The following is a 13,138-nucleotide window of genomic DNA, read 5'->3' as shown; positions in this document are numbered from 1 at the left end:
ATCCCCTAGAGAGGCTAAAGTCTACCCACTCCAGTATTCTGGCCTGAATTCCATGGACTGTATTAAGTCCAGTTCAGTTCAGTTCAGTTCAGTCATTCAGTCGTGTCTGACTCTTTGTGACCCCATGAATTGCAGCGCGCCAGGCCTCCCTGTCCATCACCAACTCCCGGGGTTCACTCAAACCCATGTCCATCGAGTCGGTGATGCTATCCAGCCATCTCATCCTCTGTCGTCCCCTTCTCCTCCTGCCCCCAATCCCTCTCAGCATCAGAGTCTCTTCCAATGAGTTAACTCTTCGCACGAGATGGCCAAAGTATTGGAGTTTCAGCATCAGCATCAGTCCTTCCAATGAATATTCAGGAGTGATTTCCTTTAGGATGGACTGATTGGATCTCCTTGCAGGCAATGGACTCTCAAGAGTCTTCTGCAATACCACAGTTCAAAAGCATCAACTCTTTGGCGCTCAGCTTTCTTCACAGTCCAACTCTCACATCCATACATGACCACTGGAAAAACCAAAGCCTTGACTAGACGGACGTTTGTTGGCAAAGTAACATCTCTGCTTTTCAATATGCTATCTAGGTTGGTCATAACCTTTCAAGGAGTAAAAGTTTGGCTGCAATCACCATCTGCAGTGATTCTGGAGCCCCAAAAATAAAGTCTGACACTGTTTCCACTGTTTCCCCATCTATCTGCCATGAAGTGATGGGACCAGATGCCATGATCTTAGTTTTCTGAATGCTAAGCTTTAAGCCAACTTTTTCAGTCTCCTCTTTCACTTTCATGAAGAGGCTTTTTAGTTCCTCTTCACTTTCTGCCATAAGGGTGGTGTCATCTGCATATCTGAGGTTATTGATATTTCTCCTGGCAATCTTGATTCCAGCTTGTGCTTCTTCCAGCCCAGCATTTCTCATGATGTACTCTGCATATAAGTTAAATGCAGGATGACAGGATAAGTTAAAAGCAGGATGACAATATACAACCTTGATGTACTCCTTTTCCTATTTGGAACCAGTCTGTTGTTCCATGTCCAGTTACTGTTGCTTTCTGACCTGCATATAGGTTTCTCAAGAGGCAGGTCAGGTGGTCTGGTATTCCCATCTCTTTCAGAATTTTCCACAGTTTATTGTGATCCACACAGTCCAAGGCTTTGGCATAGTCAATAAAGCAGAAATAGATGTTTTTCTGGAACTCTTTTGGTAAAAACAGTTTTACCAAATCCTTTGAAGAACTCAAACATAATCCAGAACATTCAAAACAGACTATTATGGTACTGGGATGACCCCAGGGAAAATGACCCCACTGATAAATGCCAAACTCCCTGGCCCATTTCAGCCTCGCCCTTCGTCTACCACAAGAGACCAATTCCAGTAAGAAATGTTCTTGCAATGGCAAACAGTTATAAACCTAACTCTCTGCAGCTCTTTTAGGCACCCTATGTTGTTAGTACTATTCATCCTGGTTAGAATAAAGCTAGTCAGTGTGATAAAGAGTAGCACTCTATTTCAGAGTCAATAAAATGCTAGTATTTCAAGTTTTAAAGTTCTAGAACTTGAGAAACATCTAGAAACATAAAGGAGAAAGCTAAATAGAAAAGAAGGTTAGAGTGGAAATGCCTCAGATGAAGAAGAGATGGAGCTAAAATCTGTAAGAGATTCTGAATAGTGTGAAAAAGTTCAGAACAAGTTCTAACTTTTCCTTTAACAATAGTAGCAAAAAAGAAGAGGGAAAAATAAATCCATTAACAAAAGTTCTTTCTAGATCAGAGCCATAATATATTATAGATTACCTCATACAGTCTTTTTTAAACAAGAGTTAGACATGCATAGGCACATTCATAAAGCAATGTGTTTTACATAAAGCTATATTAATAAAAACAGTGATGACATTTTGTTCTTCTCTAGAGTAGAATGTACAACTTTCACAGATACATACTAGAAGCCAATCCAGTCAAGCCACGGAATGGGAGCAAATACTTACAAATCATGTATTTGATAAAAGACTTGTCTCTGGAATATGTAAAGAAATTATGAAGCTTCTTAGCTTTCCAGTAGATCCACAGGCCATGGAAAAAAAAGTTAAATGGGCAAATGATCTGAATCAAAATTTCTCCAAAGATGACATATAAGTGGCCAATTTAGCACACAAAAAGATACTAGACATAAATGCCATCAGAGAAATGCAAATCAAAACCCCAAGACACCACTTCACACCCACCAGGATGGCTAAAACAAAAAAGACAGTATTAGTGATAATGTAAAGAAAGATGTGGAGAAATTCTATCATTTTGTACACTGCTAATGAGGATGGAAATGGTACAGCTGTTTGGAAAACAGTCTGGCAGTTCCTCAATAGGTTAAATAGCATTTCACACCAAGATAAAGGAAAACCTTGTCTAAAATGTTCATAACAGCTTTATTCATAGAGCTCTAAAAATAGAAAGAACCCAAAAGTTCATCAACTGATGAACACATAAAGTGTGGTGTAACTATAGAGTGGTGTATCATTTGAAAAAGAAGTAGACTGAGCAATGAAATATGCCACAATATGGATGAAGTTTGAAAACATTATATTATGTGGGGTGAAAAGCATTAAAAAAAAAATCACATGTCTTATGATTTCATTTACATAAAATGTCCAGAATAGCAAATCTAAAGAGAGAAAATAGTTGCCAAGGTGTGGTGAGAGTTGAAGGGGAGATAGGAAATGAGTGCCCCTTTTTCTTTTAACAATTGTTAACAATTGCTGCCTACAGTCACGCTCAGATGCTGTGAAAATGCAAAAACTCGAATTCTATCATAGGCCCCAATGTGAAAGTTATCATCACCTCATGAAGACAGTGCTGCCAGGAGGGTCAGAAAAATTTAAGTCTTGTACCAAATACAGCACATCTAAATTAAAAATAATTTTAAATATATCTTTCTTATGGTTTTTGTTACCTCTTCTTTTAGAGCATGTTTCTTCTGTTCCAAACAGATCTCTTTAGCTCTCATCATCTGCAAAGTCTCCTTAGAAACTGCATACTGAAGTTTTTCCATACGTTCAGCGGCTGCTGCCCATGACGCTTTACCAAATTTCTTCTGATCTGCTCGCATTCGATCATACACAGCTATTGATAATTTTAAAAAGGACATTGAGACATTAAGACATGAAACAACTTGATACTCAAGAATTTGGAAGTCTTAAGATCACACTGATCACCCACTCAAAGATAAGCACATAAATCCTACCCTCATGATAAATTACCTATACCGGTTCATGACAGATTACCTATAACATGATAAAATACGTATAACCTATATAAATCAATACTATCTTAGATTTTCTCTAATGTCTCCAATAAGAATTTTAAATAATCATCCCGAGAAATAACTTTCTCAAGATGAAACTTAAGTTTTCAGGTTAATTTTAAAACTTACTTAAAAATATTCTTTTCACATTTTCCAGTATTATTAAATTTCACAATTTCTATAAAACTTTATTCTGTGAAGGTTCATACCTTTTCTGAGGTATGTTACTTGAAATCAGAACCATAACTATTAAAGGTTATTTAAAAATTATTTAAATTCATGTACCTTTTTGAGTTCTTCAAATGTATTTCAATGATATGATATAGGGTGAAATAAGTGTCTAGACATTATCATGACACTTATGCCACTAAGGTTACTGTTGGAGTACAGTTAAGCCCCAAGGAAGACACCCAATTTCTGGCCACCATACAAAAAAAGAAAAACTTCCAGTTTGCCACAACAGAGGCCTCATCCAGGAAACATTTCTTGACACTCAAACAGATAATATCTTCCAGTTAAATAAGTTTTAACTGATATCAGTTAACTGTTTAACTGATAACAGTGTGGTGCTGGCTCATCTTGGGTCCTTATACAATGAATCCAACCATTCTATGTCCCTTCTGATTAACAGGTCAGAAACATGTTTTAAGTAACATAAAAGAGGCAGGCAATCTGATTATGAAGTATCTAATATACTCTTTAGGTCAATATACATTCTCTAGTAGTTTCTTATGCTCAGAGGTTAAGTGATTAATACTTTTGTATTTCAATACATCATAACTCTCTTTGCAAAAAGTATCTCAATAACATCTGCCTCAGAAAATTTTTTACAGTAATACTGCTGCTGCTGCGTCACTTCAGTCGTGTCCGACTCTGTGCGACCCCAGAGACAGCAGCCCACCAGGCTCCCCTGTCCCTGGGATTCTCCAGGCAAGACCACTGGAGTGGGTTGCCATTTCCTTCTCCAATGCAGGAAAGTGAAAAGTGAAAGTGAAGTCACTCAGTCGTGTCCGACCCTCAGCGACCCCATGGACTGCAGTCTTCCAGGCTCCTCCGTCCATGGGATTTTCTAGGCAAGATACTAGAACATACTTAAAAATTAAAATTGTACAGAGAAGCTGAAAGTGGAAAGAATAATTTCTTGGGCTCAACTCCCTCCCTCCACCCTTAGTCCCAATGACCAGATGCAACCAACTTGGAACCTGTTCGTGGTAATTATCTGCATTCAAGAACATTACTATTTCTTGACTTAATCTTAAAAATCTATTGAGTTCTTATGACAAATGAGCAATCTACTTACTCAGAATCGTCTCTCAATATAGTTCTTTTGGTTTCTTTTTCTGTGGCCTTTAACTGCTAACATATTTGAACATTAATCTGATCCTTAATTTTAGGGTTTAACAAATAACATCTACTTATGTTGCCTACATATCAAATGATTCTGCCATTTTAAATCTCTGCCTATCTCTTTAAAAAAATGTATGACAATATTTATGCAACCGTAGTATCAATACAGCAGTGCAATGTAGGGGCAAAAACAGCAGCAGTGGGTTAGGAGACAGCTTGGAGTTAAATTCTCACTTGTACCCATCAACATGTAACTTAAGGCAGAAACTTACCTGCTCTTGGGCTAAATTCCCTTGAATGATAAACATAAGGAAATACAGTACCTCCTTGGAAGACTTGTGGAAATTAAATGAGAGGATAATATGTACTCAAGTGTTTCTCTCACTTTACATAGCAATATTAACCAAATACGTGGTCTGTTTTGTTTCTTCTCTCCCTCATGCACACAACCACAATCACTCAGATTAACACAATGCTATGTTTATTTCAAAGTACTTTTTCCATATATTCTATTTATCTGCCTAGCAATCCTACAGAATAGGCATGGTGGCATTATCAACACCTTCAACACAGATATATGAAACTGAAGAGTTTTGGTGACTTAAAAATCAAGGAGAGTTAAACTAGTTACTTAAATACCTAGTCTGCTACTCCCCTGATTTTCACCGGAATCTGTAATCACAACTTAATAAAGCTAAACATTCTGTAAAAGCAAAAATAGTCTGGAGCCTTTTCTCTGCTTTCCACTTAAGGGCTATGTATATAGAGCAGTTTCTGTCCTAATTCAGTCTCATGTTGTTACCTACTATAAGAGCTAGTCAATACTTTGTCTACCAACATCTCTTGACAGATGTATTTTTCCACCTAACTGCTGCTCACTTCACTGGAAATTATTTTCCAACAGCTCAGGAATATGAAGGTAATGCAGAAAATTATGAATGTAGAATGCTCTATATGAATATGAATAATTCAAACTGCTTCTCAGAGAGTGGTGGAGAGTTCTGTGGCCTCCTATGGAAAGGAGTTGGAAGAAATGGACCTAGACAGACAGACCTTGTCATATGTATCTCTTCATTTGGCTTGATTTCTATCTTTTTAAAAGAAGTTTCCTCGTTTATTTTTGGCTATGCTGGGTCTTCGCTGCTGTGCGGGCCTTTCTCCAGCTGCACGAGCAGGCGCTGCTCTCCTGTGTGGTGCACTAGAGGTGCACTCGCTGAGGTGGCTTCTCTTACTGTGGAGCACAGGCTCTCGGGTGTGCGGCCTTCAGTGGCTGCAGCACCCGGGCTCTAGAGCTCAGGCTCGACAGTCATGGCACACGGGGCTAGCTGCTCTGCAGTGTGCAAGATCTTCAAAAATTAGGGATAGAACCTGTGTCCCCTGCATTGGCAGGCGGATTCTTTACCACTGAGTCACAGGGAAACCCTTGATTTCTATCTTTTATAAATTGTAATGGGAACTATGTTTTCCTGAGTTCTCTGAGTCACTGTAGTGAATTTTTCAAACTTAAAAGGGCTGTAGCAGAACCACTAAATTTGTAGTCTACTGTTTAGAAGTACAGATGGCCTGTGGACATCCCAAATTTGCAAGTAGTGTCTGAAGGGAAGGCAGTCTTCTTGGGAATTTTGCCTTTAAGCTGTGAACCCTATAACTGTAAACATTTACTGTCAGAATTGTCATCTGTTATACAAATACCCATTATTTTTAATTATTTTACAGGTGAGTATATGTTAACACATAATGCCTAGAAAAAGACTGGAAGGATATACCTTAACTTAATAGTGATCTTCTTTAACTGCTAGGATTGAAGGGTCTTTATATTCTTTTCTATAACTATTGTGAACAAAAAACATTTAAACGACTCATTAAGAAAAAAAACCTCCACTCACTTTTAAAAATACCTAACAAGGATAACTGTACTGGGAAACTCACCTTTTTGAGCTTTAGCTGTTATTTCAAAGTATTTGACGGTAAGATCCTGAATGGACAGCACGGCCATGTGGGCTTTCCGCTGCCAGTCAGCATCCTCTTTCTGTAGACTTTCAATTCTTCGGGGGCCCAGGTAGTCATTTTCCATAGAAATCTTTACAGAGAAAAAAGAAAAACTGAAAAAATAATTTCTTTCTCTATTCATTCCTTAAACATCTACTGAACTTTGTGTGTCAGGTACTCTTGGTACTAAAAGAATATTTACTTTTCTCTGCTCTTGAGGAAATGCTATCAATTTACAAAACAATTAAATTAACAAGAATGTTGAAGACAGTTAATACAGAAACCTGTTTCCCTTTTCCTCCTCTATTGGATTCTTTAGCCTTCTCTCTTCTATATATATATAAATGAAGAACACAGAACAAAATGTTTGACTAATTATTTTGGGGTGCTGGAAAATTTTTATTTCCTCCTTTATGATAATTATATTTTTAGGTTAAGAATTATTTGTGCCAATAAAGTACTTATTTAATCATCAACATAAATAAATAAGGTTGACAGTATATAAAAAATAAGCCTATCTGCCTACTGAAGGACTCTGCAATAAGTAAGTAACAGAGAAAAACTGGCTACATATTATTTATAAGAGCCACAGCTAAAATGAAAGGACAAAGGAAAAGTTGAAAATCAGGTAATGGACAGAGATATGCCAGGTGAATGTCACAGAAGTAACAATATTAATATCAAAGTACAGAAAAGCACTACACAGGTATGTTAATATGGAGTAAAGGTACAGTTCAGGAAACAGCCACAGACCCTCTGTATACTCTGTAGTGTTTTACCACATACCGAGAAAGAGATTAAAAATTAAACAGTTAAGTTAGTAACACCAATATTAGGATGATCGGGAAAAACTTTATAGTGAAAAATGTTAGTCCATCCCTGGTGCACTTAAAAACTGATCAAGTAAGCAAATTTCTAAAGTAGAAATAATGAGGGTCATACTCTTTAAACAGTACAACTAAAGGAACAGAAATCAAAAGAACAGTCTATAAGATTTCATTTAGTCTTGAAGCAACAATATAGTATATAATATAATACTATATAATATAGTATATAATATACTGCTCCTTAAAGAAACAGTCTTCCAAATAGAGGGAAAAATGATTCCAGGATTACCAAGAAAAAATATGTACATGGAATTGTCAAGAATTTCATTTTATATATGTTAAGTTTAATTCTAAGTACCCTTGGATACCCTTGCTAGGTGCGCCAGTGGTAAAATACCCACCTGCCAATTCAGGGGGCATAAGAACTGTGGGTTTGATCCCTGGGTTGGGACGATCCCCTGGAGGAGGGCATGGCAACCCACTCCAGTATTCTCACCTGGAGAATCCCATGGACAGAGGAGCCTGAAGGGCTCCAGTCCATGGGGTCGCAAAGAGTTGGACACGACTGAAGCGACTTAGCATACACACACCCTTGACACAGTAGAAGACATTTAAAGCAATGACAGTGAATCAGTTCATGTAAGAAATCACAACACATAAGTCGGAAGACTCAATGGAGGAGAAACCAACTCTATCAAGCACTGCTTAGGGGTCAAGTAGATACAACACCAGTATTCATGGACCTAACAGCATGAACTTGGCAACAACAGTTCTGGAGTACAGGCAAACTCCTTCTGCCTATGAATTCCCACCATATCTTCAGATCTCAGCTCAATTACTGGTTCATGGATGTCTTCCCTGGCTCAATGTTATAGCCAGTATAAGCTCTTCAGTGTAACAAATACCTTTTCTTCTTACCTCTTCAGATCAATTCAGTTCAGTTGCTCAGTCGTGTCCGACTCTTTGCCACCCCATGAATCACAGCACATCAGGCTCCCTGTCCATCACCAACTCCTGGAGTTCACCCAAACTCATGTGCATTGAGTCGGTGATGCCATCCAGCCATCTCATCCTCTGTCGTCCCTTTTCCTCCTGCCCCCAATCCCTCCCAGCATCAGAGTCTTTTCCAATGAGTCAACTCTTCGCATGAGGTGGCTCAAGTATTGGAGTTTTGCTTCACCACCAGTCCTTCCAAAGAAATCCCAGGGCTGATCTCCTTCAGAATGGACTGGTTGGATCTCCTTGCAGTCCAAGGAACTCTCAAGAGTCTTCTTCAACACCACAGTTCAAAAGCATCAATTCTTCGGCGCTCAGCCTTCTTCACAGTCCAACTCTCACATCCATACATGACCACTGGAAAAACCATAGCCTTGACTAGACGGACCTTTGTTGGCAAAGTAATGTCTCTGCTTTTGAATATGCTATCTAGGTTGGTCATAACTTTCCTTCCAAGGAGTAAGCATCTTTTAATTTCATGGCTGCAGTCACCATCTGCAGTGATTTTGGAGCCCCCAAAAATAAAGTCTGACACTGTTTCCACTGTTTCCCCATCTATTTCCCATGAAGTGATGGGACCAGATGCCATAATCTTAGTTTTCTGAATGCTGAGCTTTAAGCCAACTTTTTCACTCTATCATCAAGAGGCTTTTTAGTTCCTCTTCACTTTCTGCCATAAGGGTGGTGTTATCTGCATATCTGAGGTTACTGATATTTCTCCTGGCAATCTTGATTCCAGCTTGTGCTTCTTCCAGCCCAGCGTTTCTTTATGATGTACTCTGCATATAAGTTAAACAAGTAGGGTGACAATATATAGCCTTGACGTACTCCTTTTCCTTATTTGGAACCAGTCTGTTGTTCCATGTCCAGTTCTAACTTTTGCTTCCTGACCTGCATATAGGTTTCTCAAGAGGCAGGTCAGGTGGTCTGGTATTTCCATCTCTTTCAGAATTTTCCACAGTTTATGGTGATCCACACAGTCCAAGGCTTTGGCAGAGTCAATAAAGCAGAAATAGATGTTTTTCTGGAACTCTCTTGCTTTTTCCATGATCCAGCGGATGTTGGCAATTTGATCTCTGGTTCCTCTGCCTTTTCTAAAACCAGCTTGAACATCTGGAAGTTCATGGTTCACATATTGCTGAAGCCTGGCTTGGAGAATTTTGAGCATTACTTTACTAGCATATGAGATGAGTGCAATTGTGCAGTAGTTTGAGCATTCTTTGGCATTGCCTTTCTTTGGGATTGGAATGAAAACTGACCTTTTCCTGTCCTGTGGCCACTGCTGAGTTTTCCAAATTTGCTGGCATATTGAGTGCACCACTTTCACAGCATCATCTTTCAGGATTTGAAATAGCTCAACTGGAATTCCATCACCTCCACTAGCTTTGTTTATAGTGATGCTTCCTAAGGCCCACTTGACTTCACATTCCAGGATGTCTGGCTCTAGGTGAGTGATCACACCATCGTGATTATCTGGGTCGTGAAGCTCTTTTTTGTACAGTTCTTCTGTGTATTCTTGCCACCTCTTAATATCTTCTGCTTCTGTTAGGTCCATACCATTTCTGTCCTTTATCAAGCCTATCTTTGCATGAAATGTTCCCTTGGTATTTCTAATTTTCTTGAAGAGATCTCTAGTCTTTCCCATTCTGTTGTTTTCCTCTATTTCTTTGCATTGTTCATTGAGGAAAGCTTTCTTATCTCTCCTTGCTATTCTTTGGAACTCTGCATTCAGATGCTTATATCTTTCCTTTTCGCTTCTCTTCTTTTCAGAGCTATTTGTAAGGCCTCCTCAGACAGCCATTTTACTTTTTTGCATTTCTTTTCCATGGGTATGGTCTTGATCGCTGTCTCCTGTACAATGTCACGAACCTCCATCCATAGTTCATCAGGCACTCTATCTATCAGATCTAGTCCCTTGAATCTATTTGTCACTTTCCACTGTATAATCATGAGGGATTTGATTTAGGTCATACCTGAATGGTCTAGTGGTTTCCCCTCCTTTCTTCAATTTAAGTCTGAATTTGGCAATAAAGAGTTCATGATCTGAGCCACAGTCAGCTCCGGGTCTTGTTTTTGCTGACTGTATAGAGCTTCTCCATCTTTGGCTGCAAAGAATATAATCAATCTGATTTCAGTGTTGACTAGTGATGACCATGTGTAGAGTCTTCTCTTGTGTTGTTGGAAGAGGGTGTTTGCTATGACCAGTGTGTTCTCTTGGCAGAACTCTATTAGCCTTTGCCCTGCTTCATTCCGTATTCCAAGGCCAAATTTGCCTGTTACTCCAGGTGTTTCTTGACTTCCTACTTTTGCATTCCAGTCCCCTATAATGAAAAGGACATCTTTTTTGGGTATTAGTTCTAAAAGGTCTTGTAGGTCTTCATAGAACCGTTCAACTTCAGCTTCTTCAGTGTTACTGGTTGGGGTGTAGGCTGGATTACCATGATATTGAATGGTTTGCCTTGGAAACGAACAGAGATCATTCTGTCGTTTTTGAGATTGCATCCAAGTACTGCATTTTGGACTCTTTTGTTGACCATGATGGCTACTCCATTTCTTCTAAGGGATTCTTGCCCACAGTAGTAGATATAATGGTCATCTGAGTTAAATTCACCCATTTCAGTTCATTTTAGTTCGCTGATTCCTAGAATGTCAACATTCACTCTTGCCATCTCCTGTTTGACCACTTCCAATTTGCCTTGATTCATGGATCTGACATTCCAGGTTCCTATGCAATATTGCTCTTTACAGCATCAGACCTTGCTATCACCAGTAACATCCACAACTGGGTACTGTTTTTGCTTTGGCTCCATCCCTTCATTCTTTCTGGAGTTATTTCTCCACTGATCTCCAGTAGCATGTTGGGTACCTACCAACGTGGGGAGTTCCCCTTTCAGGATCCTATCATTTTGCCTTTTCATACTGTTCATGGGGTTCTCAAGGCAAGAATACTGAAGTGGTCTGCCATTCCCTTCTTCAGTGGACCACAATCTGTGAGACCTCTCCACTATGACCCTCCCATCTTGGGTGGCCCTACACAGCATGGCTTAGTTTCACTGAGTTAGACAAGGCTGTGGTCCGTGTGATCAGATTGGCTCTTACCTCTTATCACACTCGTATTTTATTTTATATCACCTGCTTCCCACTCTGAATGTTCCGTGAGGGCAAAGAATGCACAGTATCTCTGCTTGCTTGCTCTTCACTAGCATGCTGCCTGGCATGAACTAGGTAATCTAAAATATTTCCTGAAAGAGTGAATAAAATTCCACTTCCATACATGTTTTTAAGGAGGACAGAGATACAGAAACGTGTAAATACTCTCTTTTCAGAAATCTGTGTAAGTGAATAGGAGAAGGGAATAAGGCTTATTAAGGGTAGGCACTACGCTTTATTTGAATGGGAGGCCATGGAGCAGGTTAGAGGGAGAACCTATGTTTTCTCCTGTGAAGAAAGAACCCAGTTATAAAAAGCATCTGAGAAAGAACAGATATATGTATTATGTACAACTGAATCACTCTGCTGTACATCTGAGAGTAACACAACTTTGTAAAGCACCTATACTCCAATATAAAATAACAAGTAAAAAAGAAAGAACCCAGTTAAAAATAAATTGGTAGAGAAGAGGGGAGGAACAGCTGTCTTTAGATGAAAAGTGGAGTTGCTCTGTTGTGTCTGACTCTTTGCAACCCCACAGACTAGCCCACCAGGCTCCTCTGTCCATGGGATTCTCCAGGCAAGAACACTGGAGTGGGCTGCCATTTCCTTCTCCAGGGGATCTTCCCAAGCCAGGGATCAAACCTGGGTCTCCTGCATTGCAGACAGGCGCTTTACCATCTGAGCCACCAGGGAAGCCCCTAAAAAAAGCCACTCTGACCCCAACGTGACATGAACACACAACCTTCTGATTGTTTTTAGATGGTAGGATGACAAACCATTTAGAAAAATTACTAAGCAAAAATTAAAAACAAGACTAACTAGGGTTAGTGAGGTCACGGTGAGACAAGAGACACATAATATACTGCTGGTGGAACTATAAATTGACTAAAACCTTTTCTGAAAAGTAATTTATGATACTACCCTTATGGCAGAAAGTGAAGAGGAACTAAAAAGCTTTTGAACTGTGGTGTTGGAGAAGACTCTTGAGAGTCCCTTGGACTGCAAGATCCAACCAGTCCATTCTAAAGGAGATCAGTCCTGGGTGTTCTTTGGAAGGAACGATGCTAAAGGTGAAACTCCAGTACTTTGGCCACCTCATGCGAAGAGTTGACTCATTGGAAAAGACTCTGATGCTGGGAGGAATTGGGGGCAGGAGGAGAAGGGGACAACAGAGGATGAGATGGCTGGATGGCATTACCGACTCGATGCACATGAGTTTGAGTAGACTCTGGGAGTTGGTGATGGACAGGGAGGCCTGGCGTGCTGCAATTCATGGGGTTGCAAGGAGTCGGACACGACTGAGTGAATGAACTGAACTGAATTTATGATACCATAATCTTTGAACACATTTAGCTGTTTAGATCAGGACAAACAAACTTTACTGAAGTCCATAAATTGCAGAAGGATTTGAAGGAGGGGTCAGATTTTGACAGTTACATGGGGAGGATATGGGAAAAGAGAATCACCCAAAATGCGTGCTGTAGATAAGAATTAACCTGAGAAAAGCCTTGAGGCAAGTTAAGTTCAATGTATGGT

The 13,138-nt window shown here is 39.5% G+C and overlaps 1 protein-coding gene and 1 non-coding gene across 2 annotated transcripts in view; both read right to left on the bottom strand.

The window, feature by feature from the left end:
• Nucleotides 1–13,138, bottom strand: part of JMY (junction mediating and regulatory protein, p53 cofactor) — an 81,483-nt gene that overhangs the window by 31,521 nt on the left and 36,824 nt on the right. The window contains exons 3-4 of the mRNA XM_027552945.1: nucleotides 6,567–6,717; nucleotides 2,940–3,109 (exon numbers count right to left, since the gene is read on the bottom strand). Coding sequence (XP_027408746.1) covers nucleotides 2,940–3,109; nucleotides 6,567–6,717 — 321 coding nt within the window. The remainder of the gene's footprint in view (nucleotides 1–2,939; nucleotides 3,110–6,566; nucleotides 6,718–13,138) is intronic.
• Nucleotides 12,224–12,295, bottom strand: TRNAC-GCA. The gene has a single exon. It is a non-coding gene; the product is annotated as a tRNA-Cys (tRNA).

Source organism: Bos indicus x Bos taurus, chromosome 10, assembly GCF_003369695.1.
Source record: "Bos indicus x Bos taurus breed Angus x Brahman F1 hybrid chromosome 10, Bos_hybrid_MaternalHap_v2.0, whole genome shotgun sequence".
In the NCBI taxonomy this organism is placed as follows: Eukaryota; Metazoa; Chordata; class Mammalia; order Artiodactyla; family Bovidae; genus Bos; species Bos indicus x Bos taurus.
Note: the sequence above shows the minus strand (reverse complement) of the source record. Positions and strands in the feature narration are given on the sequence as shown.